The 16,903-nt window shown below is 46.6% G+C and overlaps 1 protein-coding gene across 2 annotated transcripts; it reads right to left on the bottom strand.

Annotated features, from left to right (window-relative positions):
- Positions 1-6,960: 6,960 nt before the first annotated feature.
- On the bottom strand, positions 6,961-13,863 carry LOC149364016 (uncharacterized). 2 transcript variants are annotated; one of them, XM_089574027.1, is made up of 3 exons: positions 13,600-13,860; positions 13,331-13,521; positions 6,961-7,324 (listed from the first exon to the last, which is right to left on the bottom strand). In XM_089574027.1, exons 1-3 carry the CDS (start codon positions 13,724-13,726, stop codon positions 6,980-6,982), a joined length of 663 nt encoding a protein of 220 aa, XP_089430153.1. In that variant the 5' UTR covers positions 13,727-13,860; the 3' UTR covers positions 6,961-6,979. The 2 variants fall into 2 exon arrangements, with proteins under 2 accessions (XP_089430153.1, XP_089430154.1); XM_089574028.1 differs by lacking the exon at positions 6,961-7,324 and adding an exon at positions 10,489-11,253 and having other exon boundaries at positions 13,600-13,863.
- Positions 13,864-16,903: the final 3,040 nt, after the last annotated feature.

The raw sequence follows: 16,903 nt of genomic DNA, 5'->3' as shown, positions 1-16,903 counted from the left end.
CAACAGCCTCACTACGTATCCATCTGCAGGACAAAGGCCTCAGCCATAGCCAACCAATTAACCCTGCCCCGTTACAGCTGCGGCCACCGTTTCCGCGTAAAATTCATCCGCCCACCTAACTCTCTGGCGCCCCCTGCTACACCTGCTCTCTCTTGGAGTCCACTCTGTTACCTTAACCCTTTCAGGTGCCATTTTTTGTTTGGACAGAAATCAATTATTTTTTCACCTAAGTCGTATATTCAGGCCTCAAGAAAGGGAATTTGTGAGTTTTCGAACGTGAAAGCCCAGCAGGTAAGTTTTTACAACGATGTGGAAAATTCCGTACAAAGTGTCAGATTTGTTAGAAATAGTAACATCGAAATGTTCTCGTGTGTCAAGTAAAAATTCTAGGGATCGTGGAATTGCTTTGTGTTTCGAGGATTCACATTACGCTCGAAATTGAGCAACAGCAATCGATGTTTTCACTCGCGGCAAAATCTGTCTGCACAAAAACGGCGGACAAAGTGCTACCTAGCTCACTCTTATGTGAAATATTATTTACTGCATTCGCTACATGGCAACTTAATTGCAACAAAAAGAGTGCTATTTTGACTGAAGCAATGAAATCACTGTTAAGTGCTCCAGTTTCTCAGAAAAAGCTGTAAGTTTGCCGCTTGCACTATTGTGTACAAAGCGCCTGAATCGGTTATATTGCCTTCGCATTACACTCCCTGCCCAAGACTCTTTCTTGTTTTTGATTTCGACTAGGTTATAGTTAATGTGCGTTTGCTCCCTCACCAATCTGATTTCTTCTTGTCTCTGAACGTTACCCCTATCATTTCGTTTCCATAGATCGCTGCGCTGTCCTCCATTTCAGTTCAACGCTTTGCGCTAGCTTCCAATTTTTTGCCCCATGGGCTCATGCCGGTAAGGTACAGATGTTATACGCTTTCTTCTTAAGGGGTATGGCAAAGAGATATTCAGCATAGAGGGTGGGCAGTCGAGCCATGGTCAGCAATCACTCACTCTCCAATCGCACAAAAGCCGCACGCTGCAGACGGAATGAATCCGGAGGCATAGATGAATAATGGCGAGTGTCTGCGGGGGGCAGTGTGATTGTTGATCCCCGGTAACTGAAAGAATCCAGCGCATCTTACTGGTGCCCTAACAGAAACACACGCACTCTCCATACAGTTCTGGTCACTAAGGAAATGAAAGGCTAAACTAGCGAACTAGGGACGATGAAAATGATGGTTTTGCACAGAGAGTGCGACTATTCTTTATTAAATTGGAAAGTTCTGCCTTTTATGCATCAAACTGGAATTATATCAAACGATCTTTCGGTTCTGGCCTCCGTCTTCGCCAGCTGTGGAGTACACCTTGATGTCACGGTCGACCAGCCAACCTGGATGCCTGTTCGCCAAATGCAGCCGGTACAGCCAGCGATGACATAGCCGCCCACCGGCAGGTAGCAGCCACATTAAGGCTGGTTATAAATATTCATTCAGACCGACGGCTTGAAAATCGGCGCTATGGCGCAGTGGATTAGAGGCACGTGTTGCGTATGAAAGGTCGGCCGTTCGACTCCCCTCTCTGTGCTGTAATTTTATTGTTCTTTTAAATTTATTTTTCATTTCCTTTCCCTTTTAGGTCGCAAATCGTGATGCTTAGTGCCATATAACGCCGTTTAAGATTTTCAAAACATTTTCTGCAAACTTTTTTACACATTATTCAGAGCGCTGGAATATCAGTATTGATTTTAACTAAATATTACATGGTTAGTAACAATACGTCGGTATAGACTTTTAAGCATTATTTAGGGATTAATTATTCCTTTTAGGTAAGGCGTTGTGACAATCTTCTGTCACCGTGATCGATTCACCGTGCTTTCAAGCCTTGTGGCTGTACAGGCTGCAGTTGGCGAATTCGCAACCTGGATTACCACATTCATGATGACGTCGTCATCGCCGGCAAGCACTGGCTGTTCCAGTGAGCAACCGCTGTGTTCGGTGACGTCACAATAATTGGGGCGAGCGCACCTTGACGTCACTCGATTCGGGTGGAAATGCCGAGCGGTTCTTGGACAACATTCAAAATCATGTTAAACTATGTTTAATTCAACGCCTGCGACTGAAACTTGCTAGAAGGTGTCTTCTAACACCAATGAAACAAATAATATCGTTTGTTTATGCTCGAGATTTTGCGTCTGTACCCGTTTAAGCATGTCAGGTTCCCCAAAAGCGTGCCTCCTAACGATTGTCTTGTGACAATGAGATACACTGCGCACCTACGGGCGAACAACTGGGCAAGAAAAAGCCTCGCGATCCTAAGACGGGGTGAATGCCCGCAAGGAAGTCAGCCCGTTTCGACTGATAGTAGAATATAAAGACATCTGGCTGGGTAGCGAGGCAAGATATCGCCACAAGCATCTACCGACATTCGAAGAGCGGAAAGATCGGACAAGCTGGTTAACCGATTTGAAAAAAAAAAATATCGTCGAAGGACATACCCTTCAACTTAAGTGAAGAACACCTACACAGCACACCGCATGTCCGCTGAAGAAACTTTCGAGCAGTTCGAAATAACTTGAGTTCAGAATTCGGTAGTGTCTCTAGTCTCATAACGCTTCTTGGTTCTGGTTCGGTTCTTGGTTTTGAGCTCTTATGCCGGAATAACCCTTTTTCATACTGCATGTACACTGAATAGTAAATACACTACATATTCATTATTTATACACCCATAATTGCCATAACCAGTAATTATAACGGTACCGCCACCATTCTGACTTCTTTCAATCAGAGGCTTCTCAAGGGGCGGTTTTTTAATTGCAGTTTTAAGTGATTAACTCATTTACTCAAATTTATTTTGCTTTCATTTTTTTCTATGTCCAGCACTCGACTTCGACCTCAGAAATGAAGTTAAGGTTGAGTGAGGTTAGCCAATTTTATCAGAAGCTGAGTTGAAGTCGAGGTTTTTTAGGTCAAATGCCCACCTCTGCTTACTAGCCGTTTGACGTCAATCTCCCTCATCTCGAAACAGGATTCCTCTGGAGACCTCGAGTTCCTCTATTTCAAGGAGGAGGCAGCGGCACTCTTCATTTGGTACTGCAGAGACTAGACTGCTAATCTACCTACACAGATTACCCCAGATTAGGGTGATAATGATAAAGTGAAATACACACATTACTCTCGCGCACATACACACACAGGATTTTAACATGATGCGTATAAGACCCACATGTTTTAAATTTGCAGAGGCGAGTTGCTATCTTGGTCATTTGGTTTACAGTCTTGGATAAATAAGCCAGTCAAAAGATGAAGGACAGAAAAACGACGGTGCACACTCAGCGACTGTGTGTTGTTGTGTGCGCCTCGTCTCTCCTCTGTCCTCTTTTTTACTGGTTTATTTTTACCTTAAAAGGCTCAGTGACCTACAATAAGAACAAATGTTGCTCAGGAAACAAAAAGAGCCATTTATGAGAGGAAGCAAATCGACATAGAGAGAGGCCATAACAAGCGGTATTGTTTCATCATAAGTGTAACATGAAAAAAGTCATAAAAGCTGCTGTTAGAGAGAGAGGGTGAGAAGAACTCTTTATTGAAAAGCCGACATTTTAGCCGGCATTAAAAATTCGCTGACACGCTACCCTGCGTGAGGAAGAGAATGGGGGATGGAAAGACAGAAGAAGAGAGGCGCGCAGAATTATAAAGCAAAGAAGTAAAAGAAAACTACTCACTTGTAATGAAAAGCATTAAAAAAAAAGTGGCATTAAATTTGCGATCAGTAGCACCAACGAGTAAAGCTATAAATATTAAGATTTACGCTGAGATTCAAGGAGATTAATATTAAAGTAATACTGTACGAGATATTACGTTGTGAAATTCAATGTTCTACACAAGGAATGGCACAGTTCACTGCATGAAGACAGGAGAGTGCGTAATGGTGTGATCTGCGGAGAAATTAGAGCTGGTCGAATAGGCGAACTTCATCTAAGCAGGGAAATAAAAAGGTTATTGCACGTCTCTGCAGCTTAAAGCAGGCGAAGGGACCCAACGCACAGTCCACTGTTAGAGGCAAGGAGGGTGAGTTGTTTCTTGCAAAGTTCATAATGCGCATGCTCATTAGCATAGGTTGTGCATTCAAACATAAATGTTGTACTGCTTTTGTAGAGCCGCATTTGTCGCAAGGCGGACTGTTCACTTGTCTTAAACAGTACCGCAAGCTGTTTGTAAATGCGGCATTCAGACGGAGACGATGATAGTCTCCAGATGGCGTGGAGGACTGTGCGGTATTCTAGATTTGAGATGTGGTCGGCTGAGTGGAGAAACGGGTAATGCTGTGACGGCGAGTTTCAGAACCGATACTTTTCTTCATAGGCAGGTCTTCTGGCCTGTTGAGACGCATCTGATTTCGTTAACTTTATTTTTGTGAACAACTTCATTTCAGAGCTCCCAGATTTCATTTGCCTTTCCTCTACCTCTCTTCCCTCCAGAAAGCTAAAGGTGACTCCGACCTTCGTGCACTGCGTTTTAAGAGCCAAAGCCAACGCCCCTCTTACTTTAAGCGCATATCTACTCCAGGAGTTCGAAGAGCAGACGCCCGCAAGGGGACAGTAACTGACATTGAGCAGGACTGACCACGCATTCTGCACTACGGGACGCTGCGCCCAACTTGGGGAATAAAAGCATGTGCTGCCCCTTAGATAGCGTTAATTAGAAGCTTGTCCCGAAGACATCATGCGTACGGCCCCACGGTACTTCCTCATCATCATCATCCTCAGCAGCAGCAACAGCCTGACTACGCTGATTGCAGAACAAAGATCTCTCTCATATCTCTCCAATTAACCCTGTTCTTTGTCAGCTGAGGCCCCCCTATCCTCGCAAACTTCTAAATCTCATCACCTAACTTTCTGCCGCTCCCTGCAACGCTTCCATTTCCTTGGATTCCTTCTTAGAAAGTACTTAAACTTACTGTCCTTTACTTAGGAAGTACGCTTATAATCACTTGAAAAGCGAAGGTGACTAGCACTGTTATCTTATTTTCACAGACTGTACCACAGCCAGTCCACATTCACTACATTCACTACTAATGAATCTAAGGTCACTTTGATAAAATATTTTCGTCCGATTCTATTTGACCCCTACCATCCGCCTGTCTGGGTGCATATTTCCAATCAGAACCAAGGCATGGGGCAACAACAAGTGCAGAAACGATTATATCGAAAACGGTTTCAGGAAAATCATTACATCACCCTCCCCTCCTCTTCGTGAAAACGAATCACCATGCACGCAAGCGAAAATAAAGCCAGCAGCCATTAACGGGAGCACTGATGCACAAAACTCCTCGCGCTTCCGTCAACGGTGTGCGCAAGGATGGCTGTTAAATTAACTAATAGAACCTCGCGTTTACATATGTCCATTCAGATCATCCCTTTACAAATAGAGGCTCCATATCTGACAAAAACTGCGTTGTCATGAAGCTGCAACCGCTCCGGTATATACAGCATGCAAACTTTCTGTCTGTCCACATGCTCTCACTGTATTGTTGCCACTAGAAAGCCCACGCAATGGCACTTACCGCCTCTTCTGTCTTATCAGCATGGAAACAACCATGCCACAGGGCTCCTAAGATATATTTTTACAGCAAAGCTCAGGCAACATTGCGAGTGTGCCGGCGAACCACTCGTACAACGGAGCAAACAATGGGGTTCCGCGCGGCGCCGATGAGACTAGTTCGCGGCGCCGCCGCAGCATGGCGCCGATTTCGGGAAAGTCGCCAATACGGAAAGACTACCCAGAGCATAAAAAAAAACAAACCTTTCAGGCATAACCAGCAGGATTCTTCTCATTTTCAGCCATCTAGAATTGTAGCTTTCTTTTTTTTTTTCAGTGCTACAGACGGAGACTGGAGTATTCAAGCAATCTCCTCTGCAATGAATTAGACATGCTTCATATAAAACGAGCACATGCTGCTGCTTGCAGTTTCCGAGTATCTTGCTTTTGTGGAAGTTTGCAGTGCACTTTTAGGCGAACACGTGTTCTTGTAGCTTCCTACGCGCCCCCTCTTTGGTTATCGTTGTTTAGCTGTCTTAGCCTATAATTTAGGAAACGGCCTGTCTATCCTACCTGCATGACAGCGTAATTTCGTACTACTTTTCGCATTCAGCGAAAGCCTTTCTATGTTTCCTCTCGGGTATTCTCTGCTCACCATGTTGCATAGCTTCATAGTTCGTACTTTCATACGTTCCTCCGTTCAAAATTCTTACGCATAGTTCGCGCGCCAAGAGCACATCTGTTGGGTCTACCCTCCGCGCTCAAAGAATTGTCTCATGCCGTACATTTGACGACACTCCGAGATAGTGAAAAGAGCAGCAGCCACAAGTGCCCTGAAAAACGTCCTGAAGATATCGTGTCATCATCGTATCGAAGAAGCTTCAAGAGCCAACTGCACACGTTGCGCATCGAGGGACACCCAGACGCCGTACTCTGTAGAGTTGGCTTGCTCGCTTTTTAATCCTTTTTCTGTTCAGAGTCTATAATAAAAGCCAACCACATGCCGACGATTGAATTCGAACCCACGACCTCTCCGAATTTCGCGTACGGGGTCGTACCAACTGAGCTCTGGCGGCGGCTGTACGGTCTACTTTCGGGGGTATTTATGTTGCCCGTAATCGAACCTTGAGAGTGAACCCGGCACCACCCTCGTACAGAACGACGAACGTAGTACGCCCTGTACATGGAACGTGCTCTAACGGTGCGGGAGGAAGGTGTGCGAGAACCCTTTTATGCTACCTATAGCATTAAGACTAGCAAATGCGAGGCCCTCGTTAAGCTGTTGAGCTGACAACAGAATTAAGGGGCTCGTTTAGGCTCAATTCCATATTCCTGTCTGCTTCGGTTTCAAATAGCTTCAAAGAGATCTTCGGTTTTGGAGCAAGAAAATTTGCTCCAGATCGCCGATTGGAATTCACCATAAGTGAAATGCGCAGTCAGAACAGTTTTTATTTCTTCGTCTTCTTGACAGGCTTCTTTTTGCTGCTGGCTGTGGTTTTCGCAGATGCCTTCGCAGATCCCTTCGCAGGTCCCTTCGCAGGTCCCTTCCCAGATCTCTTACCAGGTCCCTTCACAGATCCCTTCACAGATCCCTTCACAGGTCCCTTCAAAGATCCCTTCACAGATCCCTTCGCAGGTCCCTTCACAGATCCCTTCACAGATGCCTTCACAGATGCCTTCACAGATGCATTCACAGATGATTTCACGGATGACTTTACAGATGACTTTACAGATGACTTCACCTGGCAGGTCGACGTGAATTCATACACTTGTTCGACTTGCTTTCGAACGGTCTGCAAGTGGTAAGAGGCAACAGGTACAACGTGTCAGTGTGGTAAAAGCAATGCTCAGGCGACCAATGCATGGAATGCGACGAGCGACTGAAACAAAAACAGGTAAACAGGTAAAAAACAGACGTCTTCATTTTGCTCTCCTCATAGCTTCTTCGTCCATTTACTCGCGATGGAAGCAAGTGGAGCTCCCTCACATTTTGTGCTGACGAACGGAAAGACGCCCCTTCCCGTCCACTAGATCGGATCAGTATGCGAGTGACTCGGAGCTGTGCATTACACTACCGCGGCACGCCGGATTATATAATTTCAAATTATATCATTCATGTTTCCTGAAGAAGAAGCTTCGCCGTGTGAGGAAAAGTCAAACATACTTTTTATTTTAATGATGTAATAATACTGTGCATCGGATTCTCCGAAAACATTATCGCCATTATGTATTATAGGCAGGACAGACTGTACTCTTAGATGCAAGCTGCCCTGTAAATACCTCAAGTCAATTTGTAGACACTAGCTAAGGGCATTTTGATCACTTGTTCAAGGCGACTAGAATTCTTTGTTTTTTTTTCAGTGAAAAAAAAGCTAAAGAAACAGCTGCAACGATGGCTTCCAGCCAGCTTTACACAAAGGAGTCTGGTTTTTCAGAAAACAACTCCGGGAGTTTATTTACCGGACAGAACATTGCGCGAGTCGGTAATCTATTATTAGAGTACAGCGCGGAAAGCCCGATCTACTCTGGAAGAGAGGCGACGAACACGTTGTGTTGTCTTGTTCCTTTTTCATTGTCTCGTTTATTTCTTTCCCTGTGTTATCTCATACACTCTAAAAAAAGGTAGTTGAGGTTACTACATTTTGGGGTAGCAACAACCGACACATATATGACTACCTAGGTAGTGACTTTACGTAGTAACTGCAAGGTAGTAACATTTACTACCTGTTGTTTAGTTGAAAATGTCTAGTCTTTCTTTCCTTTGAGTCCCTGGAATAAAGAGTAATTTTGTTTGCATGTTGCATTTTATTAACATTTATTTATTTTATTTAGGCAAATTGTTCTAGCCTGTTGAGAGGCTGTGGTAAGGGCTGGAACACCGCACAGATGTCGCTGACAATGATCGCTCTCTTTACTTATTAAAAAAATTGATCGTATGTCCGAAAAAAACACCTCAAAAGAGAAAACATTGAACATGGATGCATCTTGCAGTAAAACCAGAAAAAAATATGACCGCAAGTCAGGCACAGCAGCTTGGGGTTGGTGAAAAAGTGCAATTAAGAAATCAAACTGAAGAATGGAACACATAGGTGCCGCGTATATATTGTATTGAAAACAAGAAACAGCGGTGGCGATTTTATTAGATTTGTGGGCATTTAGGAAACGCTTTTCATTATATAAAAACATGGGACATTGCTACTCAATGTACCCGGGAATGTTAGTATACATACATGTGCATATTCCGATCATCCATTTCCAGATCAAGGTAGTAATGGATACTACCAGGGTTATAATGAGGTAGTACAAGTGTAGTAACTGCCAATAAACGTAGTAACAGCAGAAGTTACTACCTTATTACTACTTAATTTTCTTTCGAGGTAGTAGCAAGGTCGTCGCAACATAGTGCATAGGTAGTAAGGGTTAAAAAAAAATTCGCTGTGGCTTAGCTTGGTTAAGCCCGGTAACTGCGAAAGCAATATCCGTACCTACGCCATGGTTCAGCTGGTAGTGTAGCTGGTGGTGGTGCTTGTGGTTATGGTGATGCATCGGTTATACAGAGAGTAGATTGAGGTTATACAATCCAATCCAATCGAATCGAATGTAATCCAATCCAATGTAATCGAATCCAATGTAATCCAATCCAATCCAATCTTCATATGCACCGCCGTCGCACACGGACGGCGCGAGATGGTCGCCCAGCTCTTCGGCGTGACGTCACACAGAGGTCATGCGAAAGGTCAATGGTGGCACCGCCGCGTCACGGCAAAGGCTTGAAAGTGCAAGTAGTATTGCTTTCGCAATAAAAGGTTGTAACAGCAGCCGTTACTACGTTTTCACTACCTTTTTTTCTAAGAGTGATTATTCTCGGCGCCCACACATCGTAACGAAACTTTTACAGCAGGCGCTCCTATCTGCCTTGATTATGTGCGCCAAGTAGAGCATCCACGTGTTCCTCCATCGCAAGGCGTTTTCAACGCAGCCCATACTGCGAACCCGGTAAGGTACTTCCCTCATAAGGCGAACACTTCGCTAGCTGCGCCATAGATATAATGTCCACGTAAAAATTAAAATGAGTTATTTTATTAATTAGGAATTTATTTAGTTAATTATCTATTTACCTGTTTGTTTGTTTGTTTATTTTCGTTTGTGTTCAGTCAAGCCAAGCATTTCATGCACCCGCATTTGGTACAGTCCCGCCATTCAGCGACAGCGCCAGCTTTGCCGGCAGTGCTAGTACCGTCGTCTTTATTTACATCACACAAATCCCGGCCTTCGGACCACTTTTTTTTGCTGTACAGTTTTTCTTCAGTTTTTCTTCATGTTTTGCCACTTTAAAGTTATTACGAGCATTATTTTAAAGTCACCTGTTGTAAAGAAAAGCCTAGAGAAATATGGATTTGTCATCATCTCAAAATACAAGAGGAAAATAACTGGAGTTGAAACTCTGGGCTGTTTCTTGAGCTGTTTTCGGCGCAAAATTCCTTTCCTACTACTACTAGAAAAAACGCCGCGATTTCACACAATTCCCGGAGGCGACATGCAAAAACGCCCGTGGTGTACGCGTCAGCACATGTTAAAGAACTTCAGGTGGTACAAATCAAACCGCAGCCGTCTTTTAGGCCACATTCTCACAGCCGGTTTTTCCTTTGCTCCGTCGCCTCCGTCGCGCCGGCAGCCGACGGAGGGGGCTCGTTTTGGACCGTTCCCCCCCCCCCCCCCCCCCCCCCCCCCCCCCCCCCCAAATCAGGCGGCCGGTGCTGCCGGGTCCTGCTCTACGTTTCCGTCGAGCGGCGGCGGAGCCCCGTCCCACAGAGAGCGTGCCAGTCACAGCGAGAGCTCGCAGCAGAAAAACAAAATTCCGTTCACCCGTTGGTAGCTTTTGAGGCCTCATTGTTTTTATTAGCCGTTTAAATTGTTTTGTTAATCTCTCAAGCCATTGATAACAGAGTTCATTACCACCCTACATATGTTCAATTTCGTGCATATTGGCCTGAATACTGTGACTGTGTCGCTGCAAAAACAGGGGAGTTGCGTAGAGTTAATACACTAACTTCAAACTTTTTTCCACCGCTTGCGAGATCGCATCGTTTTTTTTCTCCGATAAGAGCCAAGTGAACTAAAGCTCAAGGAGACGACAGACGACTTCCACCGCTACTTCGGCATGTTCTTCGGACGCCGCCGAGCAGCGTTTTTTTTTTCGCGCGGAAGAAAAAAAAAGGCACTGGCGTAGAGTCACGTGGCAGCAGCGAGCGCTCGCCCAAACTGGTTTGCCGGTGTCCGGAGCCTCTTTCGATTAGAACACAAATCCGTTCCGTTGCTTCGGGGGCGTTACGACCCCACATACCATGCCATTGCACAAGAGTATTTTTGAAACGAAGCCTTGAGGCGCGCGACGGAGATTTTTTTTTACTCATATTTTAGTGCCCAGTACGAGTCTACAAAAGCTTCCTATTAACTGCGGTTTGCATACTAAAAACAAACGCTTACGTAGCCGCCACCTACTTCAGCATTTTACCCTCATTTCGCTGTGCGCGCTCCCCTTCCTCTGGACACAACATGTCACCTCTATCCGACTACCCTGCTTTTGACGAAACATTAGCACTGCCGTAAGCTAGACATTTTCATTGTCGACATGGCCAATCTTGATTGCTGCCTGATTATTTCCAGAGTATGAAGAAGTCTTGCACCCAGTAAGTACAGACCACCGTGGCGGAGACTTCAGCTGTGAGCAAAAAAAAAAGTGAGAACCGCAGATGATCAGCCCCAAGTACAAGCTCTCGAAAAAAAAATGGCCTGGCTTAGCTTATGGTTAAGATTAGGATGCGAAGCATAGTTTTGCGGTCTGGCGAGCCGCCCTCTCCCTGACCGACATCTCGCTGCTCAACTGACTCAACGAGTGCGTCACCTTTTGCGTGACGTCAGTATCTCTACCGGTAGGAGCGGGAGTTAGGCCGCCGGCGGAGGCTGCGCGTCCGCAAGCGAGCGCACGAGGCCCCAGCTTTCACAGCTGTTGTGACGTCATATCACGTGGTGCGCCGATGAACGTCAAGTGGTAGCTACGCGGCCGTGCGCGGCGCAGCAAGGAAGAGCTCGGTTGTGCGAGTAATATGCTTCGCATAAAAGTTGGACGGAGCACGCGAGCGAAGGGCAAATTGCATTGCACACACTCTCACAGCGGACGAACAGGCATACGCACCAAGGTCGCTTCGTTTGAAGAGAGGGGGGGGGGGGGGAGATGTGACTGTTTTCTACTACTCCCTGCGGGGATCACTGCTCAGAGCCAGGGGAGGGGAGAGGGCGGAGAGAGGGGGGGGGGGGGGGGCAAAAATCCGGCTCACTAGAGCTATAGTTTCGGTATTCGCCTTATCGGCGGCCGTCTCGGAGGGGGCAACGCCGCTTACAGCTGCGCTCGTGGAAGCTGCTTGAAGGCTATCGCGTCCTTACCGGGCATGAGGCCCACCCTCTCGGAAAGAACAATGCCGATGATAAATCCTTGCGTGCAGCAAAAAAGGCAGCCGTTTCCTGTGAAATCTGTTCCCACAAGAGCTATGAGACGGTGCATGACGACGGTGCAGGAAGCGCAGGCAAACTTTTACGGCACAGATATTTAGTGTTGCTGCATGCAGAGAAACAATACGGGCATAATTTCATGCAGAGCGAGACCCTCTAGTCCTCAGTACATTCCGCCACAGAGATCCGAGATGATCTGGGGCCTGTTTTCTGAAGGCGGGAACGACAAGGACTGGCAGAAGAGAGCTAGACAGAACTTAGAACAGAGAAGGAAATCAGCACCGTCAATTAGAACAGAGTAAAGGCATTAGGAATTAAAAGCTAGACCTGTGGGTGTCGCTTCCCTGACACAAAGGTTACACTACTATCACCTATGATAATGCGCGATTTCGCTGCAATTCTCGCCGATTACAAGAAGTGGCCAGGGGTGGTATTCTCCCGGTGTCGCCTTTTGCGACATGTCGCAGTCGCACTTCGCTGATTGGCTCGAGCCGCGGTGACGGCGGCGTGACAACACGGATCCGCCTTCCTGCTACGTCGTCGTGACGTCGCCCCAATTTACTACGCTTAGTCGAACAACGGAATGCGCTGAAGCGATTCGCGCGGGCGACGGGCTACCGTTAGCGTACGAACGCAATCGGCAGTTGCGGCTTTTGCGCCCTTGGCGTGAAAACATGGCGACGTCCTTTCAAGCGAGAGCCGCCCGCTTCAGCCAATTCAGCAGTCCTTGCGATTCCGGTCGGCATGTTTACCGGCAACTACTGGTGTTGTTACTTTTCGCTATGACTTACCTTGCTTCGACGATAAAGTTTAAGCTGCAATTCAGCCTAGTTTTTTAGATACGCTCTCGATTCTGGAGCGCGCAAGCCTAATGGGACCTCCAGCTACACTGCTACCGTCTGCAACTGCCCGAAACGCAGCCGAAACCTAGCACAACCGTCCGGAACGAAAGAAAAATAGATTTGGAGCTTTTTCGCTGTGTTTTATAGACTTAAATGAAGTAAAGCGAGTTTATATTAAATTTGCAAATGTTTTTTTGAACATTAGACGTCATGTGATGGCAAATATTCTTGCTATAAAAGATACGAAACTACTGCTGCTAGTGAATCAGCAGTGGTAAATTGTCGCTTCTCGGAGTGAATGAATGCACCGCAGACGAAAGTGCCGGCGGCTTTTTCCGTTTCTTCGAGCATCTGTAAGCACTTTTTTAGGCCCCGCCCATATGCGACATGTCGCAAAAGGCGACACCGGCAGAATACCACCCCAGGTGATCCCACTGTAAGGCTTACCACGTTTAGTACTTGTTTCCGTGCCGACACTGCCACTGCTGCCTTGGCTACCGACACTGCCTTGGATGTCCGGGCTACCGCCATTGTTGCATTGGCAGTCTTGACTACCGACATTGCATTGGATGTCCGGGCTACCGCCATTGTTGCGTTGGCTGTCCGGGCTACCGCCATTGTTGCATTGGCAGTCTTGGCTGCAATAGCATAAAATACTTTTCTCGCAACTTTCGAGCAAAGATGCACACGGAGATCTCGTGCGCGTTGCATCTTACCTTGCGACACGCTCCGTGCTGTGGACTGAGCCACCAGACTCATCGCTACTGAGGCATTCGACGTTCCTACTCTGGCGATCAGTCGTGTCGTCGGAAGAACCGCTGAAGGAGCCGGACGCTGCATCATTTCGAAACAACGCGCCTGACACGCGCGCACTCCTCTGCGGGGTTTATCGCGGCGGTGGCGGCGTCGGCGGCGTCGCGTCGCGGCATGCGTCGCGGCCTTGAACGAAGCGTTTTGTGATGTTGTTGGACTTGCGATGTCGATCGCAATCGGTATGCACGACGCCATAGTAGTTCCCGTTCGCGAAGTAAACGAATTTCGCCTTAGAACGCTTCATCGAAACAGGCAATTACTTTCTTTTAAAGCAGTGGTAAGTAAAGTACGCGTTTTATTGCAAGTTCGCAAATGTGTTGTTTTGAAGACAACAAGCGAGTAGCTTTAACAAGTTCCAGTTAAATTCCGGTATATTCCTTCTTCGAGTCGAAGTCGCAATCAGGGTTATTCGCTCTTCATTTGCAATATCAACACCACGCTGTAAAGTAGCATTGTTCTTATGCGGAAAATAATCGAGAGGTAGCGCTTCCTTCTGTCGCGTGACCGTCTGTCACGTGACTTTGAACCGGCGCGCTTGAAAGGGAGAGGAACATGGAGGAAGCCTCCGCTGAAGACGTAGCTGCGACACCATTCACTATTGGCGCTGGCGTCTGTGATAAAGTGCGAGATCTAAATGCAAGAGATTTCTGAAAGGAAAAAAAAAAGCCTCTCTCTCTCTCTCTAGACTTAATTTTCTGACCCACGCTACCATTGCAACCGCCGCACGTCCTATGCGTGTTTTTCGAGCTGCCTAAGTCGCGTTATCTCGGGCGCTGTCGTCTGCTTTGCGGCGACGGTCGCAGACACTTCGGCGTCGTGTTCTTTCATGTGTTAGTGATGTCGGTACTGCGACAGCTCCGACGGTGTTTCGTTTTGGGCTCGTGACCTTCAAAATTGCGAACAGTGCACTGAGATACCCACGGATACGACGGGAACCGCTACCTACGCTCGCTTCCTCGGGCCTCTGCTCATTTCGGCGCCGTGGATTATGAACTATGATTTAGTCAATGCTATTGATTAAACAGTCATTCGCGTGTGGTCCGCAGAAGAGTCGGCACGTCGTGGGAACAGATTATGCATCTGTATGTAAACTTAACTATATTGGTGTCATATGTATTAGCATGGACAGTCAAGACCAATTGCGTAATAGTGGTTTGCTTTCACGCGTCTACATAGGTACTAAATTTTTTTTTTTGCAATTATCTGCGATTGTAAGGCACATCGTACACGCATTAAACTGCGTGCACTCACGGAATGATCCGTAAGTATTGCGTGAACAGTATGCACGGAATGATCGCGCATTTACTGCGTGAATGATGGACAAAATAATGTACTGAAAATGGCAGCTGAGCTGTTTGAGATAAACTTAACGCCTCGGGTTGCGTAGACACGTATTATTTCTATTGTACGGATTGCTGAAACATAGACATATAGGGTATATTAGAAATATCTCTTTTAGACTGAAAGCAGCGGGAAGGATATATGTGTCAATAACAGCGTGGAAAATATGCTCTCTGTTCTCTGTACATTGGCCCAGCGCTGCGGTTGCCATTGTTGACCAGCAGCGCAACCAATTTTAACATGCCACAGTAGTAAAGAAATGGTGTACGAAAAGCCAAAAGCACGGCGCGTTGCCGCGCACAGAGCCTACGGACAACGATACATCCGCCTAACTTTCCTGGCTGGCCCAATTTCGGACCAGGCCGCGAGTGAAGCAGATGACATGCGAACACCTCCAGCGCCCGCGTGTTTTCGTCGTCCGTTGTTATGGTGATTAATATACCGTTATTCTGCAAGCAACCGCTATGAAAGTAACTGAAAGAGGAATTGGCGCTAGCATCTGCAATTCTTTGTTGCTGGGAGGTGTAAGAAGTTTCACCCCATCCTATTTGAACTCCACTGGTACATCCGTGAGGCACAGTCACGAGGCGGTGTATAAATAGAGGCTCGATATCGGATAAAAATTGCCTTGTCATGGAGCTGCAACCGCTCCGGTATATACAGCGTGCAAACTTTCTCTCTGTCCACATGCTCTCGCTGCATTTTTGCCACTAGAAAGCCCATGCAATGGCACTTACTCTGTCTTATCAACATGCAAACAACCACGAAACAGGGTTCCTAAGATATAATCTTACAACAAAGCTCAGCCAACATTGCGAGTGTGACGGCGAACCACTCGCAGCAAACAATGGGGTTCCGCGCGGCGTCGATTAGACTAGTTCGCGTCGCCGCCGCAGCATGGCGCCGATTTCGAGAAAATCGCCAATACGAAAAGACCACCCAGAGCATAAAAAACAAACCTTTCAGGCATAACCAGCAGGATTCTTTTCTTTCTCAGCCATCTAGAATTGTAGCTTTTTTTTTTTCAGGGCTGCAGACGGAGACTGCAGTATTCCCGCAATCTCCTCTGCAATGTATTAGACACGTTTCATACGAAACGAGCACAAGCTGCTGCTCGTAGCTTACAAGTATCTTGCTTTTGTCAAAGTTTGCAGTGCACTTTTACGCGAACACGTGTTCGTGTAGCTTCCTACGCGCCCCCTCTTTGGTTATCGTTGTTTAGCTGTCTTAGCCTGTAATTTAGGAAACGGCCAGTCTATCCGACTGCGGCGGCGCGCCAGCTGTGCGCCGTGTGACGTCACTGCTCCTCGCGCATGCGCAGTATGGTCTTTCATCAGCTCCGCGAAATGGCTCGGCGACTCGCGTGGTGTTGCTTTCGCAACAAAAACGTCGTGTAGATATCATGTCATCATCGTATCGAAGAAGCTTCAAGATCCAACCGCACACATTGCGCATCGAGGGACACTCAGAGGCCGTTCTCTGTAGTGCTGGCTACAAGATTTTTAAAGATTTTCGCCCAGCGGCCATGACGCCACAAGAACAAAATGACAAGCAAACGGTCACCGAAACCAAAGCACACGGGAATGTTTCTATCTCTCTTTATGTGTGGCAGGGATAAATGGAAAATTAGTAATGTAATCATTTTACCTCAGAAAAAAGACTGATTAGCTTGTACACTCTAAATATGAATACGCCTACATGGGAGTAAAAACGGCTAGCACACACACTCTTGCACAAACACTGTTTGCTGCCTTTTTAATCCTTTTCTGTTCAGAGTATAGAATAAAAGCCAAGCACATGCCGCCGGTTGAATTCGAACCCACGACCTCCGAATTTCGCGTACGGGGTCGTACCAGCTCAGCTATG

Source organism: Amblyomma mixtum, chromosome 2, assembly GCF_055824585.1.
Source record: "Amblyomma mixtum isolate Tamu chromosome 2, ASM5582458v1, whole genome shotgun sequence".
Classification (NCBI taxonomy): Eukaryota; Metazoa; Arthropoda; class Arachnida; order Ixodida; family Ixodidae; genus Amblyomma; species Amblyomma mixtum.
This window is presented reverse-complemented; position numbering and strand designations above follow the sequence as displayed.

Excerpts from the sequence above, each read along its gene's own strand:
- LOC149364016 (XM_089574027.1), bottom strand. The coding sequence starts at position 13,726 with ATGATGCAGCGTCCGGCTCCTTCAGCGGTTCTTCCGACGACACGACTG. Across the intron at positions 13,522-13,599 it reads AGCACGGAGCGTGTCGCAAG|CCAAGACTGCCAATGCAACA; the intron begins GTAAGATGCAAC and ends ATGCTATTGCAG. Across the intron at positions 7,325-13,330 it reads GGAAACAAGTACTAAACGTG|ACCGTTCGAAAGCAAGTCGA; the intron begins GTAAGCCTTACA and ends TACCACTTGCAG.